General features: G+C 36.2%; 1 protein-coding gene across 2 annotated transcripts in view; it reads left to right on the top strand.

Moving 5' to 3' along the window:
• The window catches only part of nrxn3a (neurexin 3a), a 316731-nt gene that overhangs the window by 240825 nt on the left and 57751 nt on the right, over nucleotides 1-18155 (top strand). For both annotated transcript variants that reach the window (XM_016269700.1, XM_016269699.1), the window contains one exon: nucleotides 1066-1247. In XM_016269700.1, coding sequence (XP_016125186.1) covers nucleotides 1066-1247 — 182 coding nt within the window. The remainder of the gene's footprint in view (nucleotides 1-1065; nucleotides 1248-18155) is intronic.

Genomic DNA, 18155 nt, shown 5'->3' with positions numbered 1-18155 from the left:
CCACGGCCCCCCCCCCCCCCCCCGCAACTGTTGTCCAAAACAAATAGTCCCATGAAATTGCAGTTTACCCAACAATGCTTTTGTTTACTGCAACACCATTTCCCGAGTTTCAGTTTGCGGCTGGCCAAATCGGAAATAATTATTGCCCTACCTCTATTCCAGGTGAAGTCTTTTCCCTCGTATAATGCATGATAATAACAGAATTCATTCATCAAAGGCTCCTGCTGTTATTCCCTGGAAAGAGTTATATTTAACTTGGATAGGTCACAGCATTTTCCAGCAGGCTCTGCTGAGAATATGAGCCTGAAGAATTATGACTTTTCTGACCCAGGTGTGGGCATTATTCATGCTTAAGATCTGATCGCTAGTGCTTCCAGAACGCGGGTAAGAGCTGCCGCTGACAACTTAAAAATGTCAGGACTTTTCTCAAAAAGTCTTTGGCCTAGTTTGGGAAACTTGAAGAGGACATTTTAGTGGCACGTCATTGGTTCTTGTACTATCAGCGTTTGTGGATGTGACAATGTGTGGGGTTATTCTGGTTTTCATCCTGCTGTTTTTTCTCTGCTGCATTTGGAATGACATTTAAGTGGATTTCATGTCACTAAGCACACTGTTAAAATTAGTTTTTTGAAGTTGTGTATAAAAATATATATCAGTCTTTCTACTTTCTACTTTCATGTTAAATTCGATGTATATTTGCCATTCTTTGTAATTATGTGTGCAATTAACTAGTAATTGCTGAGTGAAATGTCTACATGTTTTAGAAATAGAATGAATAAAGTTGGGGGAAATCAAAATTTTTATATACATATATATAATATACATGTATATACATGTGGGTGTACATGTATGGGCCTCTTCGATTTATATTTCACTTTGGCTGAAAGTTCATGGTAGCAAAATGTGTCTTAAGATATTAGGCTGAAACTTTTTTTTTTAACAAATTAAAAGGTTCTTCTGCACACAGTTTCATAAAATTATTTGTGTATTGCAGTTGAAATGCGTTTAGAGTCAAGCCCTCAGTAATGCAGGCTAATCTTTGCATTCTCTTGTTGTCTTTTCCAGCTGGAACAACATATATATTTGGGAAAGGAGGAGGCCTCATAACCTTTAACTGGCCGGCCAACGAGCGCCCGAGCACCCGTACGGACAGGCTGACAGTGGGCTTTAGCACCTCACTCAAGGATGGCATCCTGATCCGCATCGACAGCGCCCCCGGCCTGGGAGACTACCTCATGCTCCACATTGTAAGTCAGAGTTTCTTCTAACTTGATCGGCCACATCTACAAATGTCAATCCTAAAGGTAAAAAAAAAAAGCCAGAGCACACAGTAGAGTTTTTGGTGTTTCTGATGCCCAGTATTTGGGGTGACCAGTAATTAGCTGTGAGGCTGCTGACTTCAGCATTTGATATATTTATAATTATTTAATCATTATTCAGCATGCATGCATGCATGCATTACATTGACAAAACGTTTACAGTTACACAAAAATGTACACAAATAAATGTGGTTCTTATGAACTTTCTATTCATGAAAGAATCCTGGAAAAAAAGATCACCGTTTACACAAAAAATATTAAGCAGCACAACTGTGTTCAGCATTGATGATAAAAATAAATATTTCTTAAGCAGCAAATTAGCATATTAGAATGATTTTCTAAAGAATTATGTGACACTGAAGACTGCAGTAATAACTGCTGAACAATTCATCTATGTCATCAGAGAGATAAATTATCTTTTAAAATGTAATAGAATTTCACAATATTATTGTTTAAATGTATTTTTAGCTGCAGCATTGGTGTGTATAAAATACTTATTTTAACAGCCTTAATTAATCAACCAAAGGCATTGGCTTGAATACATTACAAATAAAATTCATAGAAAAGGGAAAAAAGTGCATTCATTTTTTTCATACAGACATGGGTTATTAAGTGGTAGGAGTAGCTATGCAGCATCTCAAAAATAGACAATCTCAGTGCGACACAACATATGCTTCCAGTGTATGCGTCAGTGCTGCATTGATTATAATGGGAGAGATTTAGGGTGTCGACAGGGTGTTAGCGTTCTCTGCATTTCATAGAACGCAACACCTCTGTGAGTGGATACCTTGTGGGTGGTTTCTTTTTCTTTCTGTTGCACATCCTTGTAAATAATCAATCCAAGAATAATTATGTTTCACTTCTATATTAATCTTTGTATTGTGTCAGTGACAATATGAAGTTTGTCACTCCACAGCTGCATTATAAAAATTAAAATAAAAATCCTCAGATCAGCCATATCAACTGTGGATTTCTTCAGAAGTGGTGGGTTTTATTTTGCTGAGCTGCACAAAGTTCTTTTCAAATTATTCAAAAACAATATGTATGCCACACGGAAGTCCAGCAGCTTTTTTTCCTGCAGTTTGTCCATGGTGAGAGCTTCTATTTGGCTGGATGTGTCCATAATGTAAATAATTCAGCACTCATGTAATGGATGCTGGTTTGGTAATTAACCTGCTTTTCTGAAAGACAAAAGGATTCATTTTCAGACAGTGTTTGTCATTAAGGGGTCTTTAGCTCATAAATGAACAATGAGGTCATTAGAGTGTTTCCTCTTTTTATTAATGCTCCACAAACAATATATATCGAAAAATGTAGACACCTAAGCACACACTCATATGTGTATTTTTATTTTTTTTGTAGTTCAAAATGTTTTGCGTATACTTTTGGCCATATTCATTTCACTGAAAAATTATAATTAATTGTTGCATTTTATTATTCCCTAATTTTATAAACATTTCAACACACTTGTGACAATGTGTAATATTACAGTAAAAATTATGTGTAAGATCATTTGAATTAATAGACAAGAATATGTGTGATAGATAAATGTGACTAAAAACTTTTACACTGTTACAATTTTTTTTTTTTAACACCGCTCTTGCGAACTTTCTGGAAAAGTAGTAAATTATTGATGCTTTTTAAAAATTTCCTGATTTACTAAACACAGTTCAACACATCCGAAAGTTTCTAACTGTACAGTATAGATTACTGCAACATATTGAAACTGATAGTAAACAAACAAAAAAAGTCGTATCTTATTACATTTGCACATAAACAAGTGACCTTGTAGTTTAATGGGGGACTGGATGTCTTTTTTTGTCAGAATGTGAATGGGGAATATTTCTCTGGCTATCTCCATCTGTCCACTAGTTTTATTGTGGCCTATGTTGGTGGTCCACTGGGACTCTTGGGGCTCTGTAATGGGCAATATAACTAAGGGCATTTCACCAAACCCTCACCCCCTGCCTTTACCCTTTATGACATACATGGACACACACACATACATACTCGCCCCATTATAGCAGTGTAGCGCTGATGGAAATAAGCCTCTTCTGCCAAATGAACTAAATCTAGAGCACAACTCTAGAGTCAAGGGAATTAAGCTGCCGTATTTTATAGGCAGTTTCGAAACTTATGTAACTAGTTATTGGGAGTTGCCTTTGATTAGCATGTACTGGTGTGGAATTAATCTTTGCATTTGGAACACTATACAGGGCACATTACGTCTTTGGTCTCTTTTTAGATTTGAGCACTAAACGTTTAGTCCTTGGAACGTAAATCCGCTTTTATAATGATTTTAAACCTTTATAATGTTTGCCTTCAACTTTGGGAAGAGTAGTAGGTGACGATGGATCAAAATGTCGCTGTTTCATTTTGGGCTGATTATGGAAGTCTCCCTCCACTCATTTCTTCAGCGCTGATAATGAGTGAGCTATTTTCAGCTGTAAACGCTTGTCTCTCTTACACTTCTGAACTGAGCAGCGGGTGACACCATGGAATACCTTGTTAGATAGTTTCCGGCAACAAGGGAAATGTCAGTGCTGTTGCCCTTCAAACATGCCACCTCTGAAATGACAACCTCTGTGATGGAGTCTGCTAACCAATCACTTTATCTTGAGCCTTAACAAACCATATAATCTAACGGGGTCAAATTAATATCCCAATTTAGACTAAAATGCTACCTCATGACTATACCATTATTAATCCCCTTGGGCTAAGTATGGGAACTTTGTATTGTGAGTTTTAAAGGGATAGTTCACGTGAAAAATGAAAATTGTTGTCATGTTGTTCCAAACCTGCGTGACTCTCTTTCTATACTTGGAGCACAAAAGAAGATATTTTGAAGAGTTTTTTTCAGTCTGTTTTTGTATATACAATGAAAGCCAGTGAAGTCCAAAACAACAACACCCCCATTGACTTTTATTGTATGGTTATTGTATGTAAAAAAAGAAAGAAAGTCATACAGGTTTGGAAGTACATGATGTCAGGTTTTTTATTTTTGGGTGAACTGTCCTTTTAACTCTTGATTGGTACATCTTGCATCTCCACATATCAAAGCAGGGAACATCTGTCCACTGTAAATTTTGGCATTTCTCACTTTTAAAGTCATCTGATGTGTCTTCAGTCAGAAGAAGTGAAGATATAGACATGCCATCTGCTTCTCTCCATGTATTCTGTCCATGTGACACATTCATCCAAATAGCACAACAGGTCTTGTCACACCCTCACTTCATAGCCCTTGTTATCTCAAAGTCAAACAAAGAACATCATTTTAAACTTATTTTACTTCTGTAGTGTGACACTTTTCAGTGAAACAGGTAAAGGTGGGTGGGGCTTGATTTTATCCATCAGAAAGTGATAGGATTGTGAAAAGTGGTTGTTTCAAAAGCAGAACAGAGCAAGAAGAATTACAGTTTGTGGTTTGCAGTGATGTCAGTTACATATTATTACATATAGTTACATATATTATGTCAGTTACATGTTAAAAATGACATAATTATCATACTTTTCTGTCTTCATCGAAATAACTTGAAATTATTTCATCAGTTTCCTATCATACATGCATGCATCACATCATCAAAATTTCATAGCATACATACATCATCAAACCATGTTTCCAAACCTTTGACTAGTACTGGTCTCATTCCCTCAGTAGGGAAGAGTGTAAAATCTGCCAAAATCTGTGGACAGAAGTGTGAAAACGTTTTGTGTGAGATTTGCTGATGCTGTTTGCGGCGATCTTAGCTATATAAAGTCTGCAAAAAGTTGCAAGCAAATTAAAATTTCTCACATAAAAACACATTTGTTATAGTTATAATTACTTATATTGAATTTCAGTTTTTTTATTAAATATAAAGTGAACAAATGAGCATTACTGAAACATTCAAACATTTGTGTATAATCAAGTAAAATTGGAACATTTGAACAGCTGCCTTTTCATGGTAGAAAACCAATGAATCCAATACGAGTCATTTTGACACCCTGTTTGCATTCCTATAGGGTCATGCATTGTAGAATTATTATTTTGACAAAAAATAAAACCATTCATGACATACACACACACACACACACAGACTTAGCCTTTTTACAGCCATTGTTTCCCTACTACCAGTAAACCATTCATGTCAGCATGTTTGCCATCTGTTGACCATGGCAGTCTCACATGGGAGAACGATACACTTTTGTAAGTCGCTCTGGATAAGAGCCTCTGCTAAATGTCTTTAATTTAGACGTCTTCTGCTGGAGAGAGAGGAAGAGGCGAGGAGAGACCCTCGTGAAGATGTCCCTGTTGTTCCGGTTGATTGTAACACTCATCACACATTCATTTGAAATTGCCATTCTGTTCCTCTGTCTTCCTTAAGAGTTAAACACTTAAAGAAAGTTTCGAATAACTAAAGTTAAATGCATTTGGAATTCGCTCCTTCCCTAATACGAACAGCAGCGTCTGCATAGCATTACGTATTTTTTGTAAGACCATTGGATACTCATTAAGAGCAAATAGCTTCCCTCCACCAGCTGCACAGCTGGAAGTAAGTGTGTAATTAGGGTAAAAAACGAAGCGTTTCTACAAATTGCTTGTGCCCCCGTGTTGTATTACCGCTACACGAGTGGACGAGATGTTTCAATTTGCTTTAAAGGTCTTTTTCACCGCCTACAAAGCAAAACACGCTCGCTATTGCCGTTTTAAATAATGTTAACCAATGTCTTTTGGGTTTAGAAACTTGCACTTTGGCCAAATAGACGGGGGCCTTAAAATGACACGGTCCAATGATGGGCCAGTCATTTTAACTGAATTACGTCGCTGGGCCCTTTCCACATATCGACAGAAGAGGGAAAGGATAAATGGCTCCGACACAGCAGTCTTTGCCACCAAAGCTGTTGACTGAAATCCTATAAGAGAGAATGATTTAAGTGTACAGAAAATCAATGGTGTTGATCTCTTTTAATCAGTGAGCAGCATAACTACACATTGCCTGTTGATTTTCAATCCTGCAAACCTCCCTGCACTGAATGGCTCCTGCCACAAGCATCCTACTCCATTTCAATTCAGCCTTAAAGTGCAGAACGATTCTGAGTGAGAAAAGTGAGCACAATTGCCCAGCTTGTTCCATTTGCTGCTCGGAGTTCACAGTTTCTATACCAAAGAGAGGGGGGGATATATTTCATTCTGGCAAACTCTTAAGACATGAAAAGAGATGTGACTAAACTGGAACACTCTGGTTGTAGGGGGTCTGTGGTTCTTTTTTCCATCTAAGTATTATAAATACAAATATTTAGTTCCTGTTTATACAGAAGAAATCCACAGAGGAATTTGCTGCAGGTAACAGGGTAATTTATTGACGTCTTCACGCAACTAGTTTTCAGGTTTGGACCATCAATCTTCTAAAATAGTTTGCTATTGACATTTTGCTGCTGAAAGGGTATTTGCATCAGGTTTTCATGAAGTTTGCATTTACTGCAATTAAAATGCATCTGAGTCTAATGCTTTGCAGAGTACATTATAGGAAAGAAAACATAGTTCCTGATTTTAAAGCAGGTTCATTTAATGAGTTTCATTCAAGTCTTTTGGGGTTTACCACTATTTTTTATATATTTTATATACATTTTCATACATTTAATGAATAGGGCTAAACACAATGAAATTTATAATTGTATATAGTTATAATTGAATTTATGTTAATTATATATAAAGGTAATTCAAAAATTTACAGTATGTATGTATACTTATTTCTTATAAATATTGCATGTACAACCACAATTTGTTTTCTGTTGCAAGTCTATATTTAATATTTTATTTATCTTTAACTCTGCATGTGACAGATATTATGAGCTTTATATTGCCTATATTACTTTATATAATACAGATGCTCAGTGCTAAGAAAACAGTATACAGGGAAAGAGCCAACTTCAGCAGATTTTTTTTCAGATACAATTTCTATAGTAAGTTGTCTTCTGCTTTTGTTTTGTGTGAAAATAATTTGATCAGTAAACATAAATAATTAAAATAATTAATAATTAAACTCATTAATTAATATATATACGTATATATATATATACTGTATATATACATGCACATTTTATAATTTTAAAATATATTTAATAAAACGTATTATATAAAAATGTATATCAGCATTTTACAGATACTTATTGTGACCTTAATGCTGACTATTTTTATTTATATGTATGTTTAACTGAATGTGGCATAAAACAAGAATGTTTGCAAACCGTGTCTTCAGGTCCACCGTTAATGCCCTTCACCATTAAAAAAACACTTTAGAAACAAGTAAAAAAATAAATTCCTGTGACACAAATATTAATCAGTTTATTCACTGAAAAGCTAGAAACAGAAGTGGATACAATTATAGGAAGCTGTTGTGCTTATATAACTCAGTTTTTCAAAAGCCTATTTCCATAATCCATCGGTAGAGCTAATCACAGCACAATCACACATGGCTTTATTCCAACTGTAGCTTAGGAATGCAGGTGCAACACAATGTTTCTGCTTCCTTTTCTCCACCTTTTCTCTACTTATATGGCTGTTTAGTTTACCTGCCACTTTCAGCAGTGTATGCTAGTTTAAGATTCACAGCTGGTTTGGCAGCTCTGATCAGAAAACGGTCAGCTGGATAAATGAACTTGACATAGAGGAGGCTGTTCTAAATGCGTTCTGAGTTTCTGTTTTCACTGTCAACCTCATCAAAAGAATCCAGCTTTAATCTCTCATACTGCTGAGTTATGAATCAATATTTCAGAGTCTAATATGACCTTCTAATGTTTGAAAATCGAAACACTCCAGGCCTGTATCTTATACCTTCACCTGGCCACCTCTATAAATAATCACTCTCTTGTTATCAGAAATGACACGCTCCTTTGCCACATATGCAGACATGTTTGCATTGTATATTAATCTAATCAATTAGTATATTCTAAGAACTTAATGCACATACTGTATACAGTACATTTTGTTCCATAATTTTGATTCATTTTGATGATTTTGTTTTTATTGACACTATAAGTTCTAAAACATAATATAATTCTAATACAAGACAGCAAAAATAAATACATACATACAAAATGGTTAACAATAATGGATTGACTCTGTTATAGTACATTTTCTTGTAGAAAATCAATATTCCATATACGCCTGAAACATGTTTTCTGTAGCAAGTCTATATTTAATATCTTTTTCTCAGCATGTGACAGATATTATGAACTTTATATTACCTATATCACTTCATATTATAAAGATGTTCAGTGCTTAAAAAAACAATAAGAGAACAGCAAATTCAGATGATAGATAGATAGACAGACAGACAGACAGACAGAGAGACAGACAGACACAGGCAGGCAGGCAGGCAGGCAGACAGACAGACAGACAGACAGACAGGTAGACAGGTAGACAGGTAGACAGATAGATAGATAGATAGATAGATAGATAGATAGATAGATAGATAGATAGATAGATAGATAGATAGATAGATAGATAGATAGATAGATAGATAGATAGATAGATAGATAGATAGATAGATAGATAGATAGATAGATAGACAGACAGATAGATAGACAGATAGTATTATATTTTATATTATATTGCTCACTATCACATAGTATTTCCTATATAGTCTCCACATCTCTGTATCTGTTATATCATATATGTCTACACAGTCACACTTTTTTCAAATCAGCAAATCTAAAGCAAATCAGTTTACAATTAATGCCTTATTTGGGTTCTGTGATAGCGTACTGACGGGCTCCGTCGTGGCTACAGGCGAGGATGAGAGTGGTGTAACGTAATCCCCCTAAGGTATTTTTGATCTGGAAATTGCGTTAAATTGGCCAGCAGTTGAAAGCAGATGAATGCGAGCCATGTCTGAAATAGAGCATAATGTGAATGCAGATGCCCTGGAAGGTCATTCCGATCAGAGTGCATTGATCCTCAGGGTTCAGTTTAGGAAACTCAGACGCGTAAACAAGGAGGAAATTGACGCTTCCTCATGGGTTTTGCTCAAAACGGGTTGAATTTCAGTGACTTCCCAGTATTTTTTTTTCTAGTTGTCTCATTAACCTTGACATTGATTGGTACATGCACACTTTTACTCTGGCCACCTGAAAACAGTGCACAGAGTCTACGTTAATGTATTCCAGCTAATGATAATCGTAAGAAAGCTTCCCTAGCGATCTTCCTGGCAATTCTTGAAGGACTGCCAAAAAACCTCAGCTCGTATTAAAGAAAGCTGGCAGCCGCAGGGCACGAATTTGCATTATTTTTTCTAGCCACATGTTTTAATCTGTGACAGGCTTGCCACTCAGCCCAGACCTTCCCTACATGACCCACTTTCCTCACAACATATGCTGTCAAGTGAGATGAGCAGATTTATGAGGAATCAAAATCGCTCCAGCTAAATAAACTGGCCGATCTCCTTGATGGCACAGATGAAAGACACAGGTGCCTCATGTCAGTATGTTGAGACCATTTCTATTGGATTTTTTTATTCTTCTTGCATGTAAGCCTCTATATTTACTGAAACACTCGGGGAGGTTGAGACTGGAAGTATTATTTCCAAAAGTACTTCATTGTGTCGTTTTGCATTCACCTCACGAAGATGGTAATTGTATGTTCTAGGAAAAATTGCAGTCTGTCTGACTGCCTGCCCTGCAATTCAGTAACCGGGGTCTGTACAGAAATCAGACAGGAAATGTGTTCATTTGGAGTGACCTCCCCCTCAAGCTGTACCTTCAGATTCGGTGAGAGGAGCTGTGTTATCCACAGCACACGCTTTTCTGTGTAAAAAAAAAAAAGCTCAAACACAAACCATTTTCCCCCTACACTCTTAAAAATAAAGGTGCTTCAAAAGGTTCTTCAAGCGATGCCATAGAAGAACCATTTTTGGTTCCACGAAGAACCATTCAGTCAAAGGTTCTTTAAAGAACCATCTCTTTCTTACCTTTTTATAATCTGAAGAACCTTCTTTCGCCCCAAAGAACCTTTTGTGAAACAGAAAGGTTCTTCAGATGTTAAAGGTTCTTTATGGAACCATTTAGACAAAAAGGTTCTTCTATGGCATCGTGAAGCACCTTTATTTTTAAGAGTGTATTCCATTCTTTTTGTATATAGTGCATTATCTTTATCTTATCTTTGATTTTTAATAATATGTTTAAAAAATAGAGTGGTCATTTAATTTAATTGCTTGCATTGCCAATTAATGAATCACAGTTAATTGCTAATAAAAGTTTGGAATCACTACGTTTTTTTTATGAAAATTACTTTTATGCATTAAAATGATCAAGAGTGACAGTAAAGGATATTATAATAAAAATTGTTTTTTTAAACTTTCCATTCATCAAAGAATCATAAAATCATATATCTGTCACTGTTCGCTATGGTGGGGAGCACGGAGACGAAGGAGCGAGGAGACGAGGAGTGGAATTCAAACATATAGGTTTTAATAACATCCAGGGAACAAGGAAAACACACGTAGCAAGGGTAGACATATACAATTCTGGACAAGGGAGAACAGAATGGGCTAGAACTCAAATAGGGCAGATAACGAGGGGCAGACAGGTGAGGAGGAGGACAAAACAAGGAACAGAGTCTGACAATAACCATTTCCACAAAAAAAAAAAAGATAATCAGCACAAGTGTTTTCAACATTGATATTAATAAGCAATGTTACTTGAGCATCTAATAGCATATTCGAATGTTTTTTTGATTGCCATCACAGTTATTTTAAATTGTAGTAATATTTTCACAGTATTTTGAATCAAATAAATGCAGCCTTGGTCAGCATAAGTCAAAAACATTTTCAGTTATCACCCCAAACTTTTGAATGATAATGATAGAATATATACAGTATATACATTTTAGTAAATTATATATTTTTATTCAATAAAATGTATAGAATTTATAGTTAATTACACTAAAATTTTAGATTTAGGCCTACATTTTCTTAGTACATTTGTGGGCAGCGCTGGATTGGATTCCTTTCTTAACATATAAAGGAATATGAGTTTCCCCCCCCCCTCATTTTGCTCTTATGAACTCTACTTGTTTTATCAGTGCTCTCTCCAAAAATGATTTCAAAATGATCTAATAATGCTGCATAGTGGTATATAACACAATCACAACCATAAGGCGATATATATTTATTTTTCAGTCCTGTAAATTTTACAGAGGGATTTTTTCAGCTTTGATTTATAGATGCCTCACAGAAATAGATAAGTGCACCTGTCTGCTTCAGCAGTGTTGCTCGTGGCCAGCGGGCATCAAATCCATATTATATTCAACAATTCACTTGACCGTTGTTTCCCAAAACTTCTCTGCAGGATTTAGCCCAAAACCAATCATCAACTTCTTATGCATCCATCAGTGTCTGCTGAAAATGCAATGAAATATTCATGTGATTCCTCTCCATTTGCTTATTTTCTTTTTGTATTTAAGAAAAATGCTTTTAGTAATGCCATTCTGAATAAAAAATAAAAAAAAACTAAGGGACTGTTTCATCGCCACAGCCAGCAAGGTACCATAATTTTCTCTGAATGGTTTGTAACTCAATAAAATCTTTTTTGCCGGTAGTTAAGAGAAAACTTTGATTGGTCTTGTGCCAAATGGTTTTGTCCAGTGATTAAATGATAAAATTTGCTGAACAAGTAGGGTTTCAAAGAGTCTAGGGATAATTTGAGATAACAACAGCTGAGTGTTCTCAGAGGAAAAAGTCATGTTTACAGCATGCTGTGAAGCCACTGAACGTCTTTTCCTTTTCTTTTCATTTCTGAGGCATTGCATGTGATTTTAGTCCTGCTGTGATTTTAAGACCTGTGGGGGACAAAGTTTTAAGTGCTCTGGAAACTAAATTTCCCCCGATCCACAGTAGGATACATCAGTCTTAGAACAACCTAACAATTCCTAGTAGCCGTCAGACAGGTTAAAATGACCTACTCGTATTATCCACTCAGATGTACCAACAATTAGGCTAAAAAGGGATACCTTTAGTTTTCAGCTCTATATGTCGAGTTTTTCCTTGCGTGGACTTTTGAATTCTTTGACGGTTGAGGCAAAGTAAAAAGTTATTGCAGATAAACCTGAAGAGTTCTTTCTGATATTTTTGACGCTTGAAGTACAGAGCCTTCACTTCTTGGACTTCGAATCTCTGGCTGTTTTATTCAGTCTTTTCCTTTTGTAGAGAAAAAGCCTTGATTCTCTAGCTGGAAACTTGTATGGCTGATAATCAAAAAATGGTGCTCTATCATTGATTTTCAGGGAGTCGCTCCAAAGGCGTTGCGAAATGTATGATCCAGGGTGGTGCAACTGAAGACCTACAAATCTGTCTTTTAAAGTTATTGTGTCAAAGTCAAAGAGAAGAGAGATGAAAGCAGTTAAGGATTGCAGGGAAGTCTGACGGTGAAGCACCTTGGAGAATTCCAACAGGTCACAGCTGAGTTAAATGGCTTTATGTTAGTGAGTGGGAATTTGGTTGGCTTTACCCACATGTATAAAAGTGATAATGAGGGGCAGTAATGACATTTCACATTTACATTTATGAATTTGGCACGTACCTTTACCCAAAGCTACTTACATTGCATTCAAAGGAGAACATTTTATTAGTTCCCTGGGAATCAAACCTATGACCTTGGGGTTGCTATTGCCATATTTTGTTTGAAATCTAATTGAACTACATTTTGAACCACTGCTAAAAACCAAGTCTTTGTCAATTCATAGATGCTCCTTTAAACTAGAGTGATTTGTAAATGAATTCTGAGGTCATAAAATTGACACTGTGACACTGGAAAGCTGCGTTACATCAGTTCTACTTTTAATGAGAAAGAAACTTTATCTAATTTGTGATTTCCAGCTGTTTGTTTGGATTACTCGGCGATGCTTCTTGGCTTGTTGAATGGAGAGAGCTGTCCATCTTATCAAAGTGTTAATGAGTGTTTGCTAATCTTTTTGTAAAGCGCTTCAAATCATTTTAATTACTTTAGCATGTACTCCAAATATTGTATGCAAATCTGCATACTGAGTAGTTCTGTCAGTCTACCTGGTGCTCTCTAATCATCGGTTTTTTCTTACAACTGTTAACTGCTTCATTTGCAATTCACAAAAGTGAATGCATTTTCGTGCATATGTTAATCCTAACTCAGTGGTTATCAGTCCTGGTTAGAGAGACAGGTGAAGTCAGAAATTCTGTCTCCAGCCTGGTGTAGTCTTATGCTTCTGTCACCGACCAAATCACTGCATCCATAATTTAGGAACACTACATCACTTTGAGTAGTTCTTATCCCTAATGACCGTTTTGTTTGCAGACAAGCCAATGAAGAATGACAGCCCGAAATGGCTTCACATGATGCCAATTGATATAAAGTCCAGCGCAACAAATTATGGCACAGCGCCAGCATCGCTTTGAGTGAGAAGCTGATCAGAGACAATACAAAAGGGGTGTTACTGTGAGGAGATCTAAGATAAGCGTCACATATGTTCATAACTGCATACTAGACCTTTGGTGGAAACAATGGCACACCTTTTTTTAGTGCACCATATGTGAAAGGTGTTATGTAGGAAATATCTAACTGGATCCATACAGATGTTATGCTGTAACTTGTTTGTGCAGAAATAACCTAAGTGCATGAAATGAGGTGCATGACATCACATATTTTTTCACAGACATTACGATATTTCCCCAATATCTAAAAAGTAAGCTCTTTTTAGACAATGCTTTGAGCATGGAAATTACAACTTTAGTAAAAATTGAAATTGCAAAAGTATTTTTACATTGTTACAAAATCCTGTTTAGATCATTCTATTCTTCAAAGAATTTTAAGAAGCAGTATTTTCAACATTTTCAAAAGTTTTCACAATAATCAGCAAAATAGCATATTAGAGTGATTTCTGAAGGATCATGTGACACTGAAGACTGAAGTGATGATGCTGAATATTCAGCTTTGCCCTCACAGGAATAAATTACATTTTAAGACCTGGACGCCGGCGCACTGAACACTCTGTTTGCACATGTCAATGTTTACAAATAGATTAAATGAAAAGGGACATCATTAATCTTGACAAACTATATATCATTCTAAAGGTCTAAGCCTCAATCATCGACGATAGATCGCTGTTTTTCAATGGAAAGCTTATAAATAATGTATTTGCTAAATTTGTGTAAGCAGTACACATCAAAACATGCATAATCAAAAGGCAGTATGTACCAGATTCATCGTAATAACGAGTCATAAACACATCCACAGCTGTAAATCCCTGTTTAGTTAGAAATTGCATTATAACATTTTGCAAAAGACTGAACATTCAATATTCAGTGTAAAGTGTAAAAGCCACTGATAACACTTGCTCTTTGAAAATCATTGCGGACTGCAGTGCTTGCACTGAAAAAAATTATACTAATTTATTTATTTTTTTAAGGTAAGAGGTTGCAAACAATTTATTTTAGCTACATTTAATTAAAAAAATTTTTTTGAAAGTTAGTCAACTAAATTTGTTTATTTAAATGTAGCAAAAATAAATTGATTGCAACCACTTACCTTAAAAAATTTAGTAAATTCAATAAATCATTGTACCAGATCTGCGTTAAAGGGGTTACTTCTGTAAATTATCTGGGAGATGTCAGGAGGCTTTTATTCAAAACATACTCAGAAGTGTGTTTGATTGCCTCTGTTAAATACGCGTTCTTTCAAAGGCTAAAAAACATTATAATCTGCATATTTGATCCTGATAAACAATTAATGCATTTCATAAAATATATAAACACCCTACCCCCATTCATTCATTTGCGTAATTTATGAAGGTAATGATGATTTTATTTCCAGGTTCATTGTGAATTAGTTTCTTATAGAAATGCTCTCTCATCAGCAACACACTCATAACATCATAAAAACAGTACACACGCAAACTCGAGTTCAAAAGAAATGAGTCATAAATTGTGATCTTTTCATGCACATCGCTGTGCACTCATCTGATCATATTCATGTTTGCTAGATGAGGTATAGCGTTCATTCAGAAATGACAGATGTCTTTAGTGAGTGAAACATGTCAGATCAAACTCTGTGTTGTTTCACATGACGACTTGCAGAATGTGGCAGCTGCAGTAACCATGGGAACAACTGCTTGGGGGTGACGGGGGTTAGAGCAAAACAGGGAGCGGTCTCTTGTCTTTTCTAAGTCTGCTTTGAAAATCAACTGTCTCTGAAACTGCCTAACTAAGCTTTATGCCGTAAACATCGTCAAAGGGTGGGATTCCTTTCAGTCCACCATTCGGGCTCCAAAGCCTGAACCCTTGATCACATGGCACCTCTGCTTGTTAGGGTGAGAACATGTGCGAGAAGAGAGGCAGGTCACACACATGGAATACATGCAGTCACTACATGGAGCACCGTGTCAAGATATGACCCTATTGACCCAGTCCCCCGCTGACCATGTCTGGAGAACCTCTTTATGTATCTTGAGATGTCACAATGCCACCCTTGTAGGTTGCTTTTCCAACAGTGTTTGTTCTCCATAAAGGATAAAAAATGTTAATAAAGAGTTTTAATCTAATCAACTCTGAGGAATCACAATATTGCAAAAGGTACCATTCAAATTTTTGAGAATTTTTGAAATGTTTTTAATTGCTTATGCTCATCAGGGCTGCATTTATTTGATCAAAAATAGTGTATATAGTAGTAATAAGTGTATTTAAAAAATCTCACAAATTACTTATCAATTATCTAATTGCATCAAAAAACTTGGACTTAAGAAGAATGCAAAATTTTGCACGTTTGCATTTCTGATCTTTTGTGTTCGTATTTGTATGAATGCAAGACAATGGTAATGTTTTAACATGTTCAAATTGGTTGAATGAGTAATACAGTCGCTGACAGTCGCTGTATCCATCAGAACAACTTGCAGAAAGAGTCACTGAAAAATCCCCACCACTAATGGTCTAAATTGACAGGTTTATATGTCCAATTTCTGTGTGGAGCAAATGAATATGATTTTTAACTCCCAGAACCAGGATGTTCCACTCAGTTCTGAGAATTTTCTTGGGGAATAGAAAATCTAGTTTATGGGTTTCCTGTCAGTTTACGCGCTAAGCTAAATGCCCATTCTGCATCTCATTAACATATATTTTTTTCATGTGCGTTTTGAATTAGTGGCTCGGAAGTATGAGTTGTTTTTAACGAGATGTAGCCCACATAATCGGATTGCCCCCTCCGGGTAATGGTGATCTAATAACCAAAAAAGTGTAAGGAACCATCAGAGTGTAGATGATTTTGTGACAGCTTGACTTTCTCCTTCAGTTTTCCAGTTGCACTGGAGAGAAGACGCAGTGGCGTGTGCCGTTTCGGCACATTTTGCACCACACTTCCCTCTGAAATAAGCTCCTTCTCGTTCTGTTGACAAAGCAAATTGGAAAATTGGAAAAAAAATCTCATCGCATCTCTCAGCTTTGCTTTGGTCTGCAGAACGGATCTTCGTAAATAACATCTTGTGGACGTCGGCTCAAGGTGGAGTACTTTATAATGTCGCAGAGGGCTGTTTAGATAACATTTTGACTGATCAGCATCAGACGCAGACTAAACACAAATGTCTTTGACTTGTGACCTACCTGAGGATGTGGCTACTCATATTCTGCTCACATGACAGATCAAACTCAATGTGATAAGCAGCTGCCTTCCTTTTATTTGTATTTTTTTTAGTTATGAGGCATCTGATCCTCTTGACTTCGCATAGAATCTTTTATATGTCCTGTATATTTATATTTATACACTCAAGGTCTGTGTGCATAATGGAAAGATGAAATATTCTAGACGGTGTTGTAAAGTGCTCTGAATTGTACTCTTTGGTTTGTTACCTGTAGACCATAAATCATTATCTGAATGTGTCTCACATCCAAGTGTTTAGGACCTTCATCATTTTTTATTTTTTGTTTTAAAAAGCAAGAAAACAGAGCAGCGCTGTCCTTGAAGCACTGAAGGCCGTTCAGTCTCAAACTCACCGTGCATTTTTTCTTTTCAGTTGTGTGTTTGTACTTCTGAAAGAAACTTTGACTCTGTTTACTGTCAGCAAAGTTGTTTCATATGAGTTCTCCCCCCATGTTGTTTTCCGTTTGCCATATAAGAGTGTCGATGTAGCAAGTTCTGGGTAGATTAAGTATTGTCTGGCAGCTGTCGGTGTTTTGTGGACCCGATAGCCTTGGTAGGCAAATCAGCAGCTAGCAGTGAATTAAAGAGCGCTTTCTGCCTCATCAACATGTTTGATATCTCCATAAACTACTCTGGAAACACAGCAGCTCTTCAACGCAGATGTCCCACGGACACCAGGCTCCCTCGAGATTTCGCCTGTATCAGCAAACCTAATTGAAAGGCTGTGGGAAATTGAAAATCTTCTGTCGGTATTTTAAGTAGCAATGAGCGACTTGAAGGACTAATTGTAGTCGGTTTATTTGAGTTCAGTTCCTTGACTGAAGGATTGTTGTGTTGTTTAAAGGCATTTTTAGATCTCGTGGTTGTGAGTAAGATTTCATTCTGTTTAATAAGGCATTTGCAAGTGTCAAGCTGCTGAAACGTCAGCCCTCCATGCTAATCTAATTAGTGCGATAAACAAAACATCATAAAACACGATGCCTCGCTTTCTCCATAATCTAAAGCGAAAGTGTCTTTATTATACTATAAGTGCTGTAATAATACAACAAAGAATCAAACCCATCTTGTTTCTCAATTACCATTATGTAGTGCACTCTAAAACATATGCAGTGTTGCAAATGCGTGTCCATTTTGTTTACTTGCTAACTTTCCATTAAATGTATCCCACAGCTATTTCTTATTCTTTTGCACTTGCTAAACGAC

Source organism: Sinocyclocheilus grahami, unplaced genomic scaffold (genome assembly GCF_001515645.1).
Source record: "Sinocyclocheilus grahami isolate Dianchi unplaced genomic scaffold, SAMN03320097.WGS_v1.1 scaffold54.1, whole genome shotgun sequence".
Taxonomy (NCBI): domain Eukaryota; kingdom Metazoa; phylum Chordata; class Actinopteri; order Cypriniformes; family Cyprinidae; genus Sinocyclocheilus; species Sinocyclocheilus grahami.
The sequence above is the reverse complement of the archived record's forward strand: the minus strand, read 5'-3'. Positions and strand labels throughout refer to the sequence as shown.